The 19,605-nt window shown below is 53.0% G+C and overlaps 9 protein-coding genes and 1 pseudogene across 10 annotated transcripts; 4 read left to right on the forward strand and 6 right to left on the reverse strand.

Moving 5' to 3' along the window:
- The first annotated feature begins 1 nt into the window (after position 1).
- On the forward strand, positions 2-1,576 carry BKA58DRAFT_373403 (L-lactate dehydrogenase). The gene has a single exon (XM_046169222.1). It carries the CDS (start codon positions 239-241, stop codon positions 1,481-1,483), a length of 1,245 nt encoding a protein of 414 aa, XP_046031367.1. The 5' UTR covers positions 2-238; the 3' UTR covers positions 1,484-1,576.
- On the reverse strand, positions 1,577-3,457 carry BKA58DRAFT_306369 (beta-glucosidase; the record flags this gene model as incomplete). Its single annotated transcript, XM_046167110.1, has 1 exon — positions 1,577-3,457. The coding sequence occupies one exon, from the start codon at positions 3,455-3,457 to the stop codon at positions 1,577-1,579; it is 1,881 nt and encodes a 626-aa protein (XP_046031368.1).
- A 1,500-nt stretch (positions 3,458-4,957) lies between these two features.
- On the forward strand, positions 4,958-5,602 carry BKA58DRAFT_434243 (ribosomal protein L14 domain-containing protein; the record flags this gene model as incomplete). The annotated part of the gene is made up of 4 exons (XM_046173253.1): positions 4,958-4,974; positions 5,049-5,099; positions 5,198-5,522; positions 5,570-5,602. 4 exons carry the CDS (start codon positions 4,958-4,960, stop codon positions 5,600-5,602), a joined length of 426 nt encoding a protein of 141 aa, XP_046031369.1.
- A 168-nt stretch (positions 5,603-5,770) lies between these two features.
- BKA58DRAFT_20227 (uncharacterized protein) lies at positions 5,771-7,293 on the reverse strand. The gene has a single exon (XM_046165850.1). It carries the CDS (start codon positions 7,044-7,046, stop codon positions 5,922-5,924), a length of 1,125 nt encoding a protein of 374 aa, XP_046031370.1. The 5' UTR covers positions 7,047-7,293; the 3' UTR covers positions 5,771-5,921.
- An 869-nt stretch (positions 7,294-8,162) lies between these two features.
- Positions 8,163-8,253, reverse strand: BKA58DRAFT_t11 (annotated as a pseudogene). Its single transcript has one exon. The product of its transcript is annotated as a tRNA-OTHER (tRNA).
- Positions 8,254-8,419: 166 nt separating this feature from the next.
- Positions 8,420-10,314, reverse strand: BKA58DRAFT_20327 (FAD-linked oxidoreductase-like protein). Its single transcript, XM_046165874.1, has 2 exons — positions 9,535-10,314; positions 8,420-9,482 (listed from the first exon to the last, which is right to left on the reverse strand). Exons 1-2 carry the CDS (start codon positions 10,128-10,130, stop codon positions 8,651-8,653), a joined length of 1,428 nt encoding a protein of 475 aa, XP_046031371.1. The 5' UTR covers positions 10,131-10,314; the 3' UTR covers positions 8,420-8,650.
- A 1,083-nt stretch (positions 10,315-11,397) lies between these two features.
- BKA58DRAFT_20334 (cystathionine gamma-synthase (O-succinylhomoserine (thiol)-lyase)) lies at positions 11,398-13,077 on the reverse strand. The gene has a single exon (XM_046165881.1). The coding sequence runs from the start codon at positions 12,832-12,834 to the stop codon at positions 11,500-11,502; it is 1,335 nt and encodes a 444-aa protein (XP_046031372.1). The 5' UTR covers positions 12,835-13,077; the 3' UTR covers positions 11,398-11,499.
- A 457-nt stretch (positions 13,078-13,534) lies between these two features.
- On the reverse strand, positions 13,535-14,578 carry BKA58DRAFT_20332 (cyclophilin 1 long isoform). Its single transcript, XM_046165877.1, has 4 exons — positions 14,218-14,578; positions 13,986-14,155; positions 13,828-13,934; positions 13,535-13,776 (listed from the first exon to the last, which is right to left on the reverse strand). The coding sequence occupies exons 1-4, from the start codon at positions 14,411-14,413 to the stop codon at positions 13,581-13,583; spliced, it is 669 nt and encodes a 222-aa protein (XP_046031373.1). The 5' UTR covers positions 14,414-14,578; the 3' UTR covers positions 13,535-13,580.
- A 487-nt stretch (positions 14,579-15,065) lies between these two features.
- Positions 15,066-17,134, forward strand: BKA58DRAFT_464444 (uncharacterized protein). Its single transcript, XM_046174912.1, has 5 exons — positions 15,066-15,378; positions 15,432-15,494; positions 15,544-15,592; positions 15,638-15,719; positions 15,764-17,134. The coding sequence occupies exons 1-5, from the start codon at positions 15,297-15,299 to the stop codon at positions 17,024-17,026; spliced, it is 1,539 nt and encodes a 512-aa protein (XP_046031374.1). The 5' UTR covers positions 15,066-15,296; the 3' UTR covers positions 17,027-17,134.
- A 179-nt stretch (positions 17,135-17,313) lies between these two features.
- BKA58DRAFT_303973 (uncharacterized protein) lies at positions 17,314-19,317 on the forward strand (the record flags this gene model as incomplete). Its single annotated transcript, XM_046166998.1, has 2 exons — positions 17,314-18,762; positions 18,802-19,317. 2 exons carry the CDS (start codon positions 17,314-17,316, stop codon positions 19,315-19,317), a joined length of 1,965 nt encoding a protein of 654 aa, XP_046031375.1.
- Between the last annotated feature and the right edge of the window lie 288 nt (positions 19,318-19,605).

Consider the following 19,605-nt stretch of genomic DNA (forward strand, 5'->3'; position numbering starts at 1 on the left):
AACGGGAAGTTGACGCGTCGACCCGAGATCGGCAAGCCATAGCTCTCACGCTACATCGTCGCCGTCATCATCTATCTTATAGCCGAATCAAAGATAGGTTTGCCGAAGCAATGAACAAGATGGCTAACCCCTGGTCTCCTTCAATATCCGACGACTTCGTTGTCCTCCCCAAAATCCCATATACACTCGCTTCGCATCACGTCCCGTCGCATTGCCTTGCCCTACCACACAGATCAAAATGTCGGACACGAAGACTCCCCACGATCTGAACTGCCTCACCATCGGCGAACTCGAGAAGCTTGCCGCAGAGCGCATGGACAAGCAGACACGCGACTACTACAATGAAGGCGCCGACTCTGGATCGACGCTCCTCGAGAACATTACCGCATACCAGAAGTACCGCATCCGTCCACGCGTGCTTCGCGACATCTCCTCCATCGATACGACCGTAAACGTTTTCGGGCACAAGAATAGCATACCCCTCGGCGTCGCACCAACCGCTATGCAATGTCTCGCCCACGACGACGGTGAACTAGCGACTGCACGCGCATGCGCCAACAAGGACATAGTAATGGGCCTGAGTAGCTTCAGCACAACCAGTCTTGAAGACGTGAAAGGCGCGTTGGGCAACCATCCCGGAGCCCTACAACTCTACCTCTTCGAAGAGCGCACCCAAAGCCAAAAGCTCATCCAACGCGCCAAGAAAGCCGGCTACAAAGCCGTCATGCTCACAGTCGACACCCCAGTTCTCGGGCGCCGAAACTTGGAGATAAGGAACCAGTTCAAGCTGCCAAAACACCTCAAAGTAGCAAACTTCAACCGCGACGACAACCACGACGCAGGGACGAAGGTCGAAGATAAGATCGCCTTACCATCCACGGAAGCGAACGAATCGCGCAAACGGAGCGAGACACCCAGTGCCAGCGATGGCAACAAGAGACAGCCACCACAAGGACCGATAACCTTTCACACCCACGCACCCAACCCGACCTTATGCTGGGAACGCGACATAACCTGGTTGAAAGAACAATGTTACCCAGAGATGGAAGTCTGGGTGAAGGGCGTCGCGACGGGTGAAGACGCACTACTAGCGTGCCACCACGGCGTCGATGGTATTGTTGTGTCGAACCATGGAGGAAGACAACTTAACGGCGCGTTGGCTACCATTGATGCGTTGCCTGAAGTTGTTGCCGCGGTGCGTTCGCAGACTGGGAAGACGATTCCTGTACATGTCGACGGAGGAATCAGGCATGGGACGGATGTATTCAAAGCACTCGCGCTAGGTGCGGACTTCGTCTGGGTTGGCAGGCCGATACTTTGGGGATTGGCGTACAAAGGGCAAGAAGGTGTTGAACTAGCGCTGAAGCTATTGAGTGATGAATTCAAGTTGTGTATGGGACTTGCGGGTGTGACAAAAGTTGAGGATATTGGAAGAGAGTACTTGGTCAAGATGGATCGAAGTGGGTTTGTTAGTCGTCTTTAGAGATTATGATCGTATATCGTCGGGTAGCTCTGGATGTATATACTTTTGACACGATTCTTGTATGTACACATGGGATCAAACATGTTATGACATCTACTCTGCCTGTCTCCTGCTCTCGATAAAGTCCACGTAGTCGAAGAAACTCTTCTTGTACCTTCGCACTTGCGTCGTGCGGTTCACAGTCTGGATACCAAACTGCTGATCGTAGTCACCAAACTCCCAGTTGTCGGCCCACGACCAAGCAAACGCGCCAATGAAATTGACACCGTCTTCCCAGATCGCCTTCAGGCCTTCGTTCAGATACGTCTGGTAGTACCAGCTCCTTGGGCTGTCGAACTCTTGGTCTGCTTGCTCTTTCTGCGCCTCGGCGAAGACAGGGAAGCCGAATTCAGTGACGGCCACTGGAGAACGCCATGTGTTCCAGAGATAGTTTAGGTAGGTGCGGAAATAGCTGGGTGTCAGGTAGACATATGATTGACTGCGATATCCAATGTCCCAGCCAGTGGTGGTGAGAGTGCTCTGAGTTACACAGTAAGGCCGGAGGGGATGAGTGATGTTGGCAGCGCAGTCCGCGATGGTGTCATTCGGCGGTGGACTGACTACTGTCGCAGTGTACGGTTGGATCGAGAAGAAGTCTGCAGTGCCGTTGATGTATTGTAGATCTTCTTCGCTCAAGTGCACGTAGTCGTCAACACTACTCTTGAATGATTCCGGGTAGTCTGTTCCGAGGAAGATAGGGTTGGCAAAGGTAGCTAGCTGGAAGGAGTTGAAGTGGTTGGCAGCGTCGACGTCAGCGGGGTCATCCGGGTTGCGTGGGACGCCAAAGTTGTCATTGAATGTGAGCGACATCTTGCCAGTTCCACCAATGTCATCGTGGTAGAAGTGGTAGAGCCTTGCATGAGCTTTGATGACGGCATCAACAGACTTTCCGTTCCGCGCACCCAAAAGAGGCTCATTGAAGGACCACCAGATTGGCACGCGGTCAGCAAAATGTGTCATGACAATCTTTCCGTATTCGACGAAAGCATCCTCCCACGACACATTCTTGTAGCTACAGTGGAAACAAGAGTCCAGATAGCCAATACCTCCAGTTCCGGGCTTGATAAAGACATCGCTAATGTTGTTATAATATTGGAAAGGAGAGTCGTTGTGGTAAAGCATAACAGCGGGATGCATGCCCTTTTCCAAAACGAAGTTGATAAGATCGTCGTAGTGCGAAAGACCTTGCTTATTAACTGGTGTGCCTGGTAAAATGAACGGCAGAATTCGAGTCCAAGGAATGGAAAATCTGTAATACTTGATGCCCATGGCAGCAATTCGTTCAATGTCTTGCTTGTACAAGTAGTAGTGTTCGTTGGCGATCCAGTTCGGCGCTTGGCCCGGGTTGTTCAAGGCAGCAACGTCGTTGTGAACGGGTGTCCGTCCCTCATCTGCGACGGCTCCCTCGATTTGAACCGCTGATGCCGCCACACCAAGCATGAAGTCTGCGGGGAAAGAGTAGCATTGTTGAGGTACCAGTGGCTCAGGTGGTGGCAGGATGAGCTCGCTGGTTGGTACTGGCGTCGGTTCAACTGTTGTAGAGTACATCCCAGTCGTGAAGTTGACCCAAGGCACGGTCGTCCAGAGAGCCGTCCAGGACGCATTTCCGTATGGGTTCCCCAAGTCGGTTGCTGATGCAGTGGCATTTGAGTTCCAGTTACCCCATTGTGTCGTCGTCAAATTTGGAACCAAGCTACTGAGCGATGCGTACGGTGGTGCATAAGTAGTAGTAGTAGTGGGAGCCGGGGCAGATGTTGCTGTACGAACAGTCTCGGTCTGTGTGAAACTGAACTCTCGAAAAGTAAACGAGGGCATTGCAGTCGCATATGTTTGATTTGCCGAGCATTGCGGTCGCGAGGCTGGTCCTTCAGCAGGGACGTAGACTTGCTGGGCGAGAGCCACCGCGCCATACGCAAGAAGTGCTTGAGGCTTCATGATGATGGCCAAGGAATGCTTGATACATTTGAGTATCATTTACGGACCTCTTTATACCTCTGTGGCTTTTCAATCGGACCGTGGGGCTGATTGTGACGGTGGTACTCATCGTCATTCGGCATGTACAATCGCTTGTCGCTTCACAAAATCTCGCAGCCCTAGTCCCGTCGTGAGTTAATACGAGAGGCAAGATGCGGCCTTGATCCCTTTCTGGGGTTTGGCGGATCGAAATCCTCGGTCGAGTTCGGTCGGGCCCAATTTCGGTAGTGCCTGGGTACTTTGCGGGGGCTTGCGGGGTCGAGCTTGTTGTGATGACGAGCGGGATGCAACGTCTAAGCTCCAACGTTGCTTTTCATGGTTTGACCAGGCTCATAGTCCTAGCAAGTCTTGGGGTTCCTTAGTGGTCGTCCACGTTGTTGCGTCGCCGGGCTTACGCGAACAAAATTAGCATGTCTCCTCAGAGCAGACTTCCAGGGTTCAAAGATTCCCTGTTTGTGCCCGCAGGCCAACGCGTGTTTAACCCTCTCGGTCTATCATTGCGCGACACCGCCAACTGACAACCGAAACTTCGCGGATGCCTGATTGCATGAATCGAGTGCCCATAGCAATGTTTACCCAGTCTCCACCGCAATATTTGATGCCAAGACAAGGGACGGAAGGTCTGAGTCAGGTGTATCGATCGGAGTAGCCACCACATTCGCTCATGCAGCATCCTGCTCCAGCGATATGCTATTACCAAGCAGCATGACCTGTAGCTGCTCAGTCGGCGTAATATTCTTATATCAAGACGGGCTCATGTCAAAGGCGTGTCGCGTATTCGACATCAATTGACAACCCACCTTCAGAACCGAGTTCTTGAGATACCAAGAAAAGGGTTTAAAGTCGTGAACTATAGGTGGACTTGCAAACCTGTGGCAGGTCTCTGTATAATGCATCAAATTGTCCCGACTTTGATCTCTGATGGACTTATGCGGCTAGTCTGGTCGCTTCGCTCCCGACGAGAGAGTGCAGCAAGCGCTTTCAGGATGTCATGTTGGTTCATCGACGAAGAACAGTCTCGCCGACTGGCAAAGTACACGATCGGTTGTTTTGGTCAGAATTCTATCAACAGTAGGCAAAGCGGGGTCTATATGTCTGCAGCTCTTTTCACTTCAAAGCATTGCTGATGTCGTGGTTCTTGGACAAATCATGCTCGCAGCCACGACAAGTCAACGATCGGACGGGCGCTCTCTCAGATTATGAGTCGCATAGTCTTGTACATAGAGCAGCGCAAGTATGTAGTTGGAGGTATGAGTATCCCCAAATATAGGTGTGAGCAATCTTGGTGTTGGTGTTGGTGTTGGTGTCGAGAAGTAAAGATGACGCTAGCGGGGTCCGTGCGCCCACACGAATTTCGTCGTTGCCAACCCACTTGCCGAACTTCACGACGCTCACGACAACTCCAGCGACGACGCACCCGAAACCCGCCCAAATCGAATATCCCCCCGATAATCTACCAAAATGTCTGGAAAGCGCGGGTACGTAGTCCTCAGCGACAAATTGGGCAGTTCGAGGCTGTCTCGCGGAGGAATGCTGGCTAACGTGTGTGCAGTCGAGGTTCTACCTCCGGTAACAAGCTCAAGATGACTCTTGGTCTGCCAGTGTACGTTTGACCCCGATGCGATCGCTCCGCCGAGACCGTTTCCGTTCGCGAACACGCACACAAGGCACACAAATGAATGCAGGCTAATAGCAGCACAGCGGCGCCGTCATGAACTGCTGCGACAACTCCGGTGCCCGCAACCTGTACATCATCTCCGTCAAGGGTATTGGTGCGCGTCTCAACCGCCTGCCCGCTGGTGGTGCCGGTGACATGGTCATGGCGACCGTCAAGAAGGGAAAGCCCGAGCTGAGGAAGAAGGTCATGCCCGCCGTCATTGTCCGCCAGAGCAAGCCATGGAGGCGAGCAGACGGTATCTACCTGTACTTCGAGGACAACGCCGGTGTCATTGTCAACCCCAAGGGTGAAATGAAGGGCTCCGCCATCACTGGACCCGTCGCAAAGGAGGCCGCTGAGCTGTGGCCGGTACGTCTGCACACACCATCAAGAGAGTCAGTACTAACAATGTTCAGCGTATCGCCTCCAACTCCGGTGTCGTCATGTGAGGTGTCTCTTTTCCTGCTTTCGATCACATTCATGGGTTTACGGGCACGGCGAAAATGCATTTACGGGGTGAAGGATTTGGGAGACGACATTGCAACCACGATTAGCAATGGGACGACCTTCACAATACCAGTCAAATGAACATTACGACCAAAACCACACTTTGTGTTCCTCATTGCAGTGACGGATAAATGATTTGCTGGCAGTGCACCAACAGGACTAGCAGCACAAGAAGCGCGTCAAGGAAACTGTCTGCGATGGTCGGACTCTGTTGATTGATCTGACATGGAGACAGGAATTATGTACTAAACCCACGCACATCTAGACCCTAGGCTCATCGGCTGAGCACGAACTTCTATCGCACGCAAGCATCTGGAAGTCCGCCTCCTCGACAACGTCCTGCGCCCATCGCATCTGTATCATACTCCTCGCCTCAACCTCACGCTTCCTCTGCCCACCAACGAACTTCAAGTTCTCGTTCCCAACAACACCCGTCGTGACTACGCCAGTGCTCGGCGCACCAATGCCTTGCACCGCGCCGTTACCGCCCTGCATGACGCTCGCATAGCTCGACGACATGGTCTGTACTCCAGAAACGAAGTCTTGGCCGTCAAACTCGCAATGTCCTCCCGCAGGTGTGTTGTCCACTGTCTGCAATGTGTTGACCTGAGCCGCGCTCAAACCTGCATCTGCACCAAGCTGCTCATAGGCTGCAACAGCCTGCGGAATACTATCCTGGAGCAACTGGAGCTCACTCTGTGTAGATTGGAAGTGTATTCTTGTCTGAGACATGACTGTGGCAGCGTTCTGGAAAGCGACTTGCGGCGGCATGCCACCGCAGTTAAGCTCGACAGCTGAGTTGGCGTAGTTTTGCATCTGTGCTGGGATGAAGAAGCCGGACATCATCAGCGAGCCGCCCGAGACACCAGTGAAGACGATGTTGGACATGTTAACTGCGACCCGTTGCGGCAGCTCCGTCTGGATGAAGTCGTTGACGGCCTGAGCGTGTGCTACACCATCTGTACGTTGAAGACCTGCGCCTCCTCCCCAGAACAGATTCTTGTCGGGCGCCAGAAGCGCAACACCCATGGTGTTGGCTTGCACAGCTTGGTTTGGCATGTCGAAGAAACTTTGTCCGCCGTCGCCATGGAGCAACACGTTCGCGCCCAGGGTGCCGTTCGCCGACGTAGCTGCCGCACCGGGGACACCCGAAGCAGGAAGGAATTGGTCTGCCGGTGCGGAGATCTTGAATCGAATAGGCAGGTTGTTGACCATGACCGTGTCGTCTAGGATCATAGAGCCATCGGTGGCAGTAGAGATTCCCTGGGGCACCTGAGCCGCTTTTTGAAAGGCCGTCGCTTGTTGTCCGTTGCCGTTACCGCCGCGGTTGCGTTGTGGCAAAGCCGAAGTAAGAGAAAGCAGCGAGAGGGTGATGAGTCCGTACATGATGACGATAACAACGAGCTCAATAGATGGAAATAGAAATTAGGCTATTTAAATGATGGACCGGCCAGAAAGAAGAATCGAAAGAAGGATGGCAGACAAGAGATACCGCACGGCAGTATAGCGGAGAGAGAAGAAAAGAAAGAAGTGTGGGGGATTACCATACATCTATACTGCATGAACGGCATGCTACAAATCACGAAAAGGCTTCGAGCCTGCGAAACACAGTTTCTTTCACTTCTAAACGCGTACGAGTATAGCCAAGCCTACAGGTCAGAGCTTCGCCTTGCCTCTCCTGAGCTTGACATGACTGATTTCCACCAGTGAGCGGTGTGATCTGGACGAGGCTTATGGAAGCTGTGTTTGATGCGCGGATCTTGCAGCAGCTGTGGTTTGAGCTTGGAGGCCTTGGTGTTTCGGGCCGGGGCTTGGCGTAAACTTGCGGGTAGCGAGGGTTGACAAGGCTATCTGGAGTGCGTCAAGCGTACGAGTGCTACTATTCATAATTTCGGCTAGCTTGCAGGCGTATTGTTGGAGACGTCGCGATGGTGATCTGCGTTGGGGAGAAGAAGGAGCATCTCGGCATGGAGGGCCCGTGCGTTGAACCGAGGCTGCCAATCTTCGCAGACCCCCATCTCGTACCGTTCGCACTTCCGCGTATTTGTTCTAAGTACATTCTTCCTTTATAATTAAACTTATAATTACATTGTATCGATTGCGAGTCTGAGGGCTGCTTCTAGTCATTGCCTAATTGCCTGTTCTAGACATGGACGGCATAGAATCTTACTGCATTGGAGTACTCTTGATGCAAGTTAAGAAGGTATACACATGAGGTTGACTAGAGAAGCAATAACACTACAGGCGAATCTTATAAGTCCTCTAAGCAAAGAAGAAATAGAGGTGTATAACTCCTACGATAGTGCTTTTTTGTACCAGTCGTAAAGATCATTGCAAAAAACAGAAACCAACCTTGAGAACCTGGTGTACAACACAATTTTCATGTTATAATACGAGCAAAGATAATAGACAGAATGAATCGATTCAATTTTTTCATGAGCAAAAAGAAGACGAATGAATGCCACCTGGCCGAATCGCTATAATACTGTTAGTAATGGAATTTGAACCAAGCGCGGTTCAACTTACAACGACCGATCTTCGCATATCTAGTAGTTACTACAAGTGCGACGCTTTACCACTTAGCCAAGGAGGCAATTGTTGATGACTAATAAAAATTAATTGGTACCTATCGACAAGGCAACTGTGGGCAAGAGCATGTTGACGTGGTAAGCGAGGTTGTGGGGCGGTAGCAGCGACGACGACGACTACGGGCGAGACTCCTGACCATCTGACTGACACGACTGACATGGCCAAGATCACAGCGACAGAGATGAATAATAATAGTTTATGATGTTCATATTGATATCTGGGAAGTACCCTCCCTCGTAAGTGAAACCGCTATGCAAAATACCCAAAATCTCAAATGCTGAAGAAAAAGGGTAGCCGTGATGCTAGAAGTAGCTTCCCCATCGTTCCTCCAAACGCCATGCTTATGCTCATGCAAATGCCTCGCTTCATAAATCATCAATCCCAAAAACGAAAAGCCCGATTTAAGCAAGGCCGAAAACACCCCTCAACCGCCTCCAGAGCTCCTTGCCCATCGCTTTTCGGGTATCCTCAGTACGGAGCGCAGCCTCTTTGTTCTCACTCGCCCTCCTGAGCAAGAAGTTCAGGCACTCAGTTGTAGTTCCCCAAGTCATGCACTTGACGACCTTAGCCTGGGTATCCGCCTTCATCGTCTCGTCTTGGACTAGAGCCTGAGAGATCTCGTCGGCCATACCCTGTAGTTGGGCGTAGGTGAGACGGGGTAGGTTCTCTGGGGAGGTGGAGAGCATTTGTTGGGCGCGGATCTTCTGGGCAGCTTGGACGGAGGCGAGGTTGTGGGTTGCTAGGACAATGTTGACCTTGGGGAAGGGAGTGCCTGGTGTGGGGGCGGGGACCTTGTCAGTCCATTGTTGGCGGACTACGGCATCAGCGCAAGCATCGTAGTTGGCGTCAGTGCCGGCTTTGGTATCGAACGTAAGGTGCTTGGGCTCGGAGGTGAGGTAGGCGCCGCGTACGAGCTTGACACCGGCGATGTAGCCTTTCTTTGATGCGCGCTCAAGGTGCTGGGCCAGGCGCTTCGAGATGTCGCGAAGGTAGCATTGGTATGTGATGTAGAGGACTGCACGACCATTCTCGGGCTTATTGTATTTCTCCTGTAGGGCTAGCGTCCACCTCTCGAGTCCACGGTTGGTGGCTTCTTCTTCGGCGCCAGGGAGGAGACTGACACCCTTTGCAGCGGCGGCATCGCAAGCTGCTGTGATGGCATCCCACATTTCAGGGGTGGCATCTTGCTGGTTCTGGAGGAGGTTGAGGGCATGACGACCGAGACCGGACCATCTATATGGCGGTTAACATCAAGTTTCTCGTGAGCCACTGAGGGAGGACTTACTTCAGTCCAACGAAGTCGCCCTCCTTCGCCATATCGACACTTTGCAACATGCCCTTCCTCCACACCTCAATCTCCATCTTGGTCTCCTCGGCAGTCGGTGCCTTTCCACCTAGAACCTCGAGCGCGTACTCAAACAGGATGCCGCCATATCCAAGTGTGCGCGCGAATTCGGTGTTCTTGACAACCTCATCCTTCTTCTCGCCAACGCAGTACTGCGCGTAGAAAGTCTTCTTGAGCAAGTTGGACAGCACTGGGTTTCGCTCGATGCTCAGGAGGAAAGACTTCGAGTCTAGCATGCGCCGTAAGATGCCGAAGCAAGCATTGAGCAGCAGAGGCCGTGATGATACGGCTGTGATAAGGTAGGATCGGAGGACAGTCTCGGTAGGTAGGCGTCCGAGGACTGCTTTTGTCTGCGCTATTTGCGACTCTGGCTGTGTCGACAGTAGATGTGAGGTCGAGACTTGTGATGAGGCGGGGATAGAGACATTCTGTCGTGCGCTCTGGGAGACGTAGCGTGGTGTTTGTGCAAGGGTTCTGGATGTTTGTGCGAGTGCGAGGCTCTGGAAGCGGTGGAGGTTCTGTCTCCGGATCATCATGTTGAGTGTAGGTGTGGCTCTGGCGCTCAAGTGGTGGTGTGCAAGGTGGTGTAGTTTGTACTTGGAGTTGGTGAATCGGCACGGTTTATAGATTTGTCGATGTTTGCAAGCTTGAGAGCGCGAGCAATTCTGGAGGTCCTGTGACTTTTTTCATCGTGATGAAAGGCATATATACCATGGTTGGTACTCTTGGTGCTCCACGATATCGCACGCGATGCTCGGCTTGCGTCGGATGCGGTCATGTCGCACTAGTGCAGCTTCATTGTTGCTCCAGATGGTGCCAGACTGACGCAGACGCCGGCTTATCGCCCGCGCTAGACGGGCTGATGATTGGACAATGCCGTAACGCGTTCCTGTGGTGTAAACGACATGTCTAGCATTCATGGCGATGTGATGGTGTTGAAGGGCATCGTTGGATATGATGTAATGACCGTTGTAGAGTTTGTGGCAGACTCGTCGTGCCTGCTCGCCATGTCAGCCGGTGACGTAGCATCATCAATTCCCCTTCTGCGATCCCTTGCTTTTGCCATGGCTTTGACCTCCAAGCTGCCATCGTGACCTTCGCAATGCCTGTTACCCCACAGTCGGCGAAATGCACAACCAGCCGCTCCTCACATTAGCGTCATCTTGCCAGCACAGCTCCGTTCGTGATCTGTGTTTGGTCTGCCGCCCACGCTGAGAGCCGAGCGTAGCCATGGCGGCATCGCTCAAAGTCCTGGACCAGCCCCCAGGATTCAATTCTTCTGACCACATCATCTCCACTCAGACTCTGGATCGGGACCATGCGCACCGGTATCGGATATTATGGAGAAGAAGCAAAATTTTGTCATGGCTTGATGTTAGCATGGCGACTGCGAGGAGGGCCGTTCTGGCTGCGGAAAGCGTCGGGGACCCACAACTACCCACGCCGACTATGTTCCAGTCGGGCTTCGCGTCTTTCCCAGCTGATGATACGGTACCAGCTTGCACTTGGTAATTTCACTGCGGAGACGTGTCTTGACGAATGCTTGATATCCTCAGGTCACCGCATTGTGCTGTATACGCGCCTGTCAATGCATTTGCCAAACGCCGAAGCTAATTTCCTACACAAGCGTCAGGTGATAACCTTCAAGTCTTGGCCACCAAAATATAGAGTTTATTCCCAAACAAAATTAAGTACTGACTAGAAGCACCTCCGCGTCTTCTTCTGCTTCTGCTTCTCCACTTTTCCCCAGAAATGGATCCTAATCCGGGTGCTATCCCAAGCTGGCCCTCTCAGGCACATGGCACAAAGGCATGAATGTCACTGTCCTTTCTTCGTGTTCACGTTTGTAATGATCTATAACACTAATACCGCTCCTACCAGCATGTCACGACAAAGCGACCTTCATCACACCGCACCAGCTCCTGCTTTCGGCATCTGCGCCCCATCCTGTCCGACCTGCACATTTCCATCCCCTTTCCCACTCTCCCCACTCGTTCCTCCCTCAACCAAAGCCTTGAAAGCTCCCAGAAAATCATTCTTCAAGTCCTCCCAGTTCTCCACGCCCACACTAACCCTCAGCAGCCTCTCATCCACATCCGCGTCGCTCATCCTGCGCCACTCGATCAAACTCTCCACACCCCCCAAACTGGTCGCATGGTGAAAGAGACGCAGGTTGGAGGGAAGCGACCGCGCCTGCTGACTACTCTTCATGTAGATGCTGAAGACAGGACCGAACCCATTCGGCATCTGCTTCTTCAACCACGACATGTCCTTTTCTTGCAAACTTGCGTGAGCGACCTTGTGCACGACGTTATTTACCACTTCCGCGTCTTCACCCTTGCCGTTGAGTGAGTCTTGCAGCCAGCGGACGAGGTTTTCCGCGTTACTGCTCTGTCTTTGAACGCGCAAATCAAAGGTCCGAAGACTTCGCACGCCGAGCCAGCTCTCTAGACTACCAAGGACTGCACCCAGGAAAATGCGCTCAGCACGTAGCGTCTTTGCTTGCTTTAGTCCTTCGGGTCCTTTCGCAGTAGCCAAAATACCGCAAAGCATATCGCTGTGACCACCAATGTATTTTGTTCCAGAATGCATCACCACATCAGCGCCCCACAGCAACGGGTCTTGTAGACCTGGTGGTGCAAATGTAGCGTCGACGCTGAGGAACGCGCCCCGCTTGTGCGCTCGGGCAGCGTACTTCGCTATTTCGAAAGCTTCGCCTGTGGGGTTCAGGGGTGTTTCGAGATGCACGAGATCGCCTTTTCCCAGGCCGGCGGCGTCCCAAGCAGCATCATCGGCATGGAGATCCACGGTCTTGACCCCGTGCATCTTCTTGTGCAGGTCGATCACGCCGTGGCAGCCATGATAGCCGCCGCTGATGGCGATAACTTTGGGGACAACGTTGACAAGCAAGGCGTGGAAAGCGCTGAGACCGCTTGTATAGCTTACGACGTGGTTTGCTAACCCAGATTGGCCATCTAATTCCTCCTGTTTTGCGTCAGGGTAGATTAAAGGCGCTAGGATCGTTTCTAGGCGATTGGTGCTGGCCGATGCGAGGCGGGAGTAGATTAGAGGAGTTTGCAGGTCGACGAATTCGCCTTCTTTCGGGACGGGTTGAAGCTCTGATGGATCGTGAGGATACCTGAAGGTGGTTGATGTGTGAATTGGTGGGGCGACATCGGTGAGGACGTTGATGCGGTCGTCGCCGTGGACACCGTGTGTTGATGGGTGGTATGTCGACATGATGACTGTGAATGGATGACTCCGAGATCTTCGGCAGCCAAATAGCGATATCTGTAGTATTGCGACTGCTTCTGATGCTGTGCGGGTGTCAACCTGATGGTAAATGACACAGCCTTTTCTCTATCGGCGTGGACGAAAGACTTTAAGTCAATGGAGAAAACGCCTATCAAGATGACATGGTGAGTATGTCGACATCACGCCCTATACGATGAAAATTGCGGATCATCGCCGCTAGATCTAACCGTCCACGCGATTGGAGTGGAGCTTTGTCGGCATTTGTGGACACAGGCGTAGCATGAGCTGGGGAGTGGGTATGAAGCTATCAAGCTCGTGCAGCGCTTGGTGGAGTCTCGAACACCTCATTGATATATATACTTAGACAGATACTTGTATACCCGTGTATTATATGGCTATAAGAAGGGACATCACTCAAAGAACGTTCTTCCGCTCGAGCTCCCGTAGTGCGGAATGAGCGGAGATATGACGAATGCGGGGTAAAATGCTGCCCCTCCTCGCGACAAAAAAGTCGCAGTTAGCAGCGCGCCTGTGTTGTGAAAGAGAGCATTTGACAAGCGTGTCGAAAGAATCACATGCGCATCGGAATGGGTACTTTTGCTCATTTATAGCCACTCGAAGAGTTATAGAGCCTCGTTGACCATTACTACTAGATTCCAAGCTGTCTATTGCACATAAACTCCTTCTCAGATAGTCAAACATGGCTATATTCCACCTTCATCGCAGAGTACCTACTGGGCCCCGGCATCAGTGATGGTAGGTGGGCCATCCTTGTACTTGATGGTGCCGTTGCTGGAGCCGCAGGCCTCGATTGATCGGACAACCTTGTAGGATTCGACGTCGCCGTCGGGAACACCGCCAAAGACGACGTGCTTGCCATCGAGCCATGAGGTAACGACGGTGGTGACGAAGAACTGAGAACCGTTGCTGTGACGTGTTAGCCATGACTCCGCTAATCCGTGGATGTGTAGAACCTACGTGTTGGGACCGGCGTTGGCCATGGAGAGGAGGAAGGGGCGGTTGTGCTTCAACTTGAAGTTCTCGTCGGCGAACTGTGGACCGTAGATGCTCTTACCACCTGTGCCCTGCTGCCTGTTAGCCAACTGTCCCTATGGTGTGTCGAGGCCAAAACTCACATTGCCGCGGGTGAAGTCACCACCCTGGAGCATGAAGTCGGGAATCACACGGTGAAACTTTGAGCCTTTGTAGCCAAAGCCCTTCTCGCCGGTGCAGAGAGCGCGGAAGTTCTCAACTGTCTTGGGGACGACATCGTCGAAGAGCTCGAAGTTGACACGGCCGGTTTGCGCTGTAGGTATACAAAGTTAGTGATTGCAAGTAGCATTTAATTAAAAAGCTAGCAGTAGCTACCTTTGACATCACCTTGGCCGGTGACGTTGCCAGCGTTGTCGACCTCGACGATGGGGCCGGTCCAAGAGCAATCAAAGTAAGCCTTGATGGCCATGTTGTATGCCGAGGGAGTGAAGAAGCGTTTGTTAATAGGAGCGCGCAGTTGGGGACCTGCACGGAAAGCTGAAAGAGCAGAAGCTCTCGGTAGGTGGGGCATGATGCAGCGCGGGGTGTGAGTCTAACCTGATAGGCAGTTAGGTCATGGAGCTTGGCAGTGAATCGTGAGATAGCAGGTAGTTTTCTTCTGGGAGATGCTGCAGCTTTGGAGCTGAAGTCCGGTGCCACTATGTTGGCTGTGAACTCCATTTAGAGCTACAGAGAACTGTAGAATAGCTATAACACCCCAAGGATCGAGGTGTACAAATCCAACGGTGGCAACTTACAGAATGGTACGAGGAATCGGGCCGCTATGCAACACGGTATGCAAGATGGAAGAGATATAATACAATTGAGGAACTACCGACGAGTGGCAGCAGGTGTAGTGTCGGATGGATGACCAGATGGAAAACTTTGGATACCTCAAGCTTGTGCACGAGTCTAGCGCGTTCCCCGATTCGGCGCTTCATTGCTCACATCAATCGTGGGACTCTGCATGCGACCGGGCCGCCCTGGAATTGATACCCGCTTCATCTCATACTGAATGGAACACGGATCTTCGTTGAATCACGCTGTACTGGTACGAGAAGCTGTACAACTGTCGGACGAAAGTCGTCGATAATTCCCACTGCTGGCCAGGTCCGAGCTTGTGTCACGTGAACCTTGGGCTTGGTCTGGCTGCCCTCTACGGGAGTATGTACCTCCTAAGCGTGGCTTGCTCACTTAGTAAAGCCGTTCTGTAATTGAAGACTTTTGCATCATTCTTGATTGACATTTTCCGTCACACGAATATCCCAAACGCAAGCGCCCATTCCGAGTTCCCGAAACTTGTGCAAAGCGCCCTCGGGGGTCCGCTACCGAGACCGTGGTCGATAGCTGCCAGCCCAACTACAGTACACCAACATCGCCAAACCACCAGATTTACGCGCCGGAAGTCTGCAATCATGGATCTAAACAGCTTGAAGGACCAAGTGAGCAATCTCACGCTCTACGACCTCAAGGCCGGATTTCGCAAGGCCCAAAATGGTAGGCTGAGGGGAAGCATGAAGCCAGCTGGCCAATGCTAACACGCTGCGCAGCCGTCATGAACTACACGGAGATGGAGGCCAAGGTCCGCGAGGCGACAAACAATGAGCCATGGGGTGAGCGAAACCTCGTGCGCCGCGAAAGCTTCCGCTGACAGATGGCAAGGTGCATCATCGACTATGCTACAGGAGATTGCCAATGGAACCTTCAATTAGTAGGCGATGCCCGAGGAGCTGGTGGACCGCGGCTAACAGAGTAGCCAACTCTTGAATGAGATCATGCCTATGATATACAAGCGCTTCACCGAGAAGGCCTCTGAGGAATGGAGACAGATCTACAAGGCATGTTGAGCACTCTGTGCCACCACCGTCGCTAACAGACCCAGGCTCTGCAACTTCTCGAATACCTGATCAAGAACGGTTCGGAACGAGTCATCGACGACGCGCGCTCCCATGTCTCGCTCCTCAAGATGCTACGGCAGTTCCACTTCATCGATTCCAACGGCAAGGATCAAGGCATCAACGTGCGCAACCGTGCCAAGGAGCTCGCCGAACTCCTCAGCGATGTCGATCGCATCCGGACCGAGCGCAAGAAAGCGCGAGCGAACCGAAACAAATTTGGCGGTGTCGAGGGCGGAGCAGGTATCGGCATGGGCGGCTTCTCGGGAGGCAGTGGAGGTGGCAGCCGGTACGGAGGCTTTGGTAGCGAGCAGGCGGACTATGGCGGCTACAGAGGAGAGGTCTATGGCGACGGCGGTGGCTTCGGAGGTAACCAGTCCGGCTTCGCAGACACGCAACAGAGGCGCGACAAGTTCGACGAATACGATGAATACGACGAGGGCGAGAGTGCCAGCTCAGCACCAGCACGGCGGAGAGAGCCTACAGCGAGTCACACAAAGAAAGAGGTCAAGAAGGAGGAGCCTAAGCCGAAAGCACCTGAGCCAGTAGTCGACTTGCTTGCGTTTGACGACGAGCCCGCGCCTATGTCGACTTCGGCAGGGAAGCAGCCTGTTACTGCTGCAAGTGACGACTTTGGCGACGACGACGATTTCGATGACTTCCAGTCTGCGGCGCCGGCACCGGCAGCACCAGCATCCAAGCCAGCTGCTTCAGCTTTCAACGTTGCGTCTCCTGCTTCGACCTCTACCATCACATCATCAACCCAATTCGCCGCACCGCAGGCTCAGTCTGCTGCGCAGAACAACAATCTCAGTAACTTATTTGCGACCGTCTCGCCACCACCCGCTGCGAACAAGATGAGCGCGCCTCCTTCCATGACGTCGAGCTTCTCGCAGCCACCACAGCCCACAGGATACCAAGCGGCCGGCCCGAACTACTTCACTTCAGTACCTCAGCCCGCGCCCCAATCAGGAGCATCTACGCCTTCTGTCATGTCACCAGGTGGTCGCATTGGCGGAGGAGCTGCTCCCAAGAAAGCTGGCGGTGACGCTTTCGCTTCTCTACTGGCCGGAGCCGCACCAAAGAAGTCGTCCACACCAACACAAAAGGTGACCATGGGGGATTTGGCGAAGCAAAAGACTTCTCAGGGACTTTGGGGTGCCTCCGCTTCTACACCGAGCACACCTGCCGCACAAGCACCGCAATCGGGGTCCAAGCCTGGCGGCGCTCTGGGAGATCTATTGGGCTAGATGCTATAACAGCGAGCATTGCTTTTTTCGTTCAGTTTGAGGATACAAAAATGCGGCGTATGATACTACGACAGTTGAGAATGAGCGTAATAGACGATCTGATCTCTGAAACCCGTAACGATAAAGACCGCAAGGACAGTGATGGTTCTCCGCAAATGCGCCTCTGTCATTGGCTGATGTCACCACCCCTGCATGACCTCCGCGGCCAAGACGCTGTCGACGCGCGCGCAACGTGTGGCATGTGAAAATAACAGCGCCGTCCCCTTTCCGGCCCCGAACATGCATAGATGCAGCTCTCGAGATTTCTTTTCCGCGTCGCCCTGCTGCTGTGTCCGATAGCCTTAATTGGCACGACATGGCTGTATTTGTACCCCATTTTCCACGGTTGCGCATTCCCAAAGCCCCCATCTACGGAGGCGCAAGCCATCGCACCCTTCCGTCTCCTCTCCCTCGGTGATCCCCAGCTCGAGGGCGACTCTTCACTCCCCGACCCGAATGCGCTCATTTTTCCATCGATCGAGAAGCTCGTACCGGATCTGCGCGATGCGGCCAACTCAACCCAGAGACGAGACATTGTAGAACAAGCAGCAAGAGGTGTTGTGAAAGATGTTGGCAGATGGCTCGAGGGGAAAAGGAAGGCTATAGATCTCTGGGGGAACGACTGGTATCTTTCGCACATTGTAAGAAGCCTACGGTGGTGGACTGAACCCACACATATCAGTGTACTTGGTGACTTGCTGGGCAGTCAGTGGGTCACAGATGGCGAGTTCACGAAGCGGGCAGGGCGTTATTGGAACATTGTCATGAGGGGATTGGAGAAGGTGCCGGATGCCATCTTTGGTGCTCTTGAGCCTGGGAAGAAAGAACAGCCGCCAACAGAGCCTACAACGGAACAGGACGTTTCAGGAGAAGAGGCGATAGACGAGGAGCCGAAACCAGAGAGGAAGGCACTGTGGGGTGGTACAACAGAAGTGCTGGGTGCTGATCAAAATTGGGAAAAGCGCGTCATCAACATCGTTGGAAACCACGACGTCGGTTACGCTGGCGACATCGACGAGTCGCGCATCGAGCGATTCGAAAAGGCCTTTGGGAGTTCCAACTGGGATATTTGGTTCACGCTCCCGGACACACTGCGCTTAAACAAGACCACCGAATCCTCTACACCAGACCTGCCCAGACCTCCGACGCTCCGCCTCATCATCCTAAACTCGATGAATCTCGATACACCCGCCTGGTCTTCCGACCTTCAAACCGAGACCTACTCCTACATGAACCACATCATAACCAGCTCCCTTCCAGTCAACGACAAGACGCACTCTACCATACTCCTCACCCATATCCCGCTCGAGAAGGAGGAAGGTGTCTGTGTCGATAGCCCATACTTCGACTTCTTTGAGGGCGGTCAAGGAGTGAAGGAGCAAAACATGCTTTCAGGCCATGCTAGCAAGATCGTTCTTGAGGGATTGTTTGGCATGAGTGCGAACAAAGACGCCGAAGGCAAGGGACAGGGCAGAAGGGGTATAATACTCAACGGACATGATCACGCTGGCTGCGATGTTGTACACTATATTCGTCAACCCGGCGTGGACGATGCGTGTCAAGTGGCTCATGTGAAGAGAGAGGAAGCATACTGGCCAGCGAGCACTACAAACGATACCATGATTGCTACTTCGATGGATATCGATGGCGTCGACATCAATGTTGTAGCCGCTAACGACACGATTGCTGAATCCGATGTAGTCCCGGACGAGACAGCATCTGAAACTGCACCAGAGCCTACCCCAGAGCCTACCCCAGAGCCTGAACCTCCCGCACCGCCGAAATGGAAGGCTCGTCGGTTCCCGCCGCGTCCATACGACATCACCCCAGCCAACGAATGCACTTCCATTAACGACGTCCCTCACATCCGCGAGATCACGCTCCGTAGCATGATGGGAGAGTATTCAGGCTACGCAGGTTTCCTATCAGCGTGGTTCGATGAAAGCAAAGGCGGGAAAGGCGAGTGGGTCTTCGAGTTTAGCACGTGTGGAGTTGGGGTTCAGCATTGGTGGTGGGGTGTACACATTGTTGATTTGGTCTTGCTGCTCTGTTTCCTATTCGGGATCTTGGCGAGTGTTTATGAGCGTGTAGCAGTGGACACAAGATATCCAGCGATCACCAAGGACAGGAAGAAGCCAGAGTCGGAATCGACCAAGACCTCAACGGAGGGGGAGACGGTTGTACATACGACGCGCGAGAGGACGTCCTCGGTCACGGAAGTTACGAAGCGAAGGATATGGATTAGTATTTAGGACATGTCACTATACGATAGAGCGTCGAAGAGCTGCGTTCTTTGGATCAACATACTTGAGCTGGGTAGGCTAGTATGCATACCTAGGTAGACCCTTCGGATACATGGGTTTACCCCGCAATGCAACTTCACGCGCCAGCATGCACATCTCCACGACCGGGCACAAACGCAAAGAGCGCTATACTTCGACCATTTCCGCCTCATTCGTCCGTCTCTCGCGCTACCCCATTTGTCTGCGCCCTTTGGCCTTGCTTCTTCCTAGACAGCCAAGAAGATGGACTAGGCCCGA

The sequence above is a fragment of the Alternaria rosae genome, assembly GCF_020736505.1.
Source record: "Alternaria rosae strain MPI-PUGE-AT-0040 chromosome Unknown BKA58scaffold_1, whole genome shotgun sequence".
Lineage (NCBI taxonomy): Eukaryota > Fungi > Ascomycota > Dothideomycetes > Pleosporales > Pleosporaceae > Alternaria > Alternaria rosae.

What these genes read in the sequence shown, in the direction of transcription:
- BKA58DRAFT_20334 (XM_046165881.1), bottom strand. Translation starts at nt 12,834, where the DNA reads ATGTCGACATACCACCCATCAACACACGGTGTCCACGGCGACGACCGC.
- BKA58DRAFT_20327 (XM_046165874.1), bottom strand. Translation starts at nt 10,130, where the DNA reads ATGATGATCCGGAGACAGAACCTCCACCGCTTCCAGAGCCTCGCACTC. An exon ending in GGCGACTTCGTTGGACTGAA is followed by an intron (nt 9,483 to 9,534) that starts GTAAGTCCTCCC and finishes ACCGCCATATAG; the next exon opens with ATGGTCCGGTCTCGGTCGTC.
- BKA58DRAFT_373403 (XM_046169222.1), top strand. Translation starts at nt 239, where the DNA reads ATGTCGGACACGAAGACTCCCCACGATCTGAACTGCCTCACCATCGGC.
- BKA58DRAFT_20332 (XM_046165877.1), bottom strand. Translation starts at nt 14,413, where the DNA reads ATGCCCCACCTACCGAGAGCTTCTGCTCTTTCAGCTTTCCGTGCAGGT. An exon ending in GTGACTTCACCCGCGGCAAT is followed by an intron (nt 13,935 to 13,985) that starts GTGAGTTTTGGC and finishes AACAGGCAGCAG; the next exon opens with GGCACAGGTGGTAAGAGCAT. An exon ending in GCCAACGCCGGTCCCAACAC is followed by an intron (nt 13,777 to 13,827) that starts GTAGGTTCTACA and finishes AACACGTCACAG; the next exon opens with CAACGGTTCTCAGTTCTTCG.
- BKA58DRAFT_20227 (XM_046165850.1), bottom strand. Translation starts at nt 7,046, where the DNA reads ATGTACGGACTCATCACCCTCTCGCTGCTTTCTCTTACTTCGGCTTTG.
- BKA58DRAFT_464444 (XM_046174912.1), top strand. Translation starts at nt 15,297, where the DNA reads ATGGATCTAAACAGCTTGAAGGACCAAGTGAGCAATCTCACGCTCTAC. An exon ending in ATTTCGCAAGGCCCAAAATG is followed by an intron (nt 15,379 to 15,431) that starts GTAGGCTGAGGG and finishes CACGCTGCGCAG; the next exon opens with CCGTCATGAACTACACGGAG. An exon ending in AATGGAGACAGATCTACAAG is followed by an intron (nt 15,720 to 15,763) that starts GCATGTTGAGCA and finishes TAACAGACCCAG; the next exon opens with GCTCTGCAACTTCTCGAATA.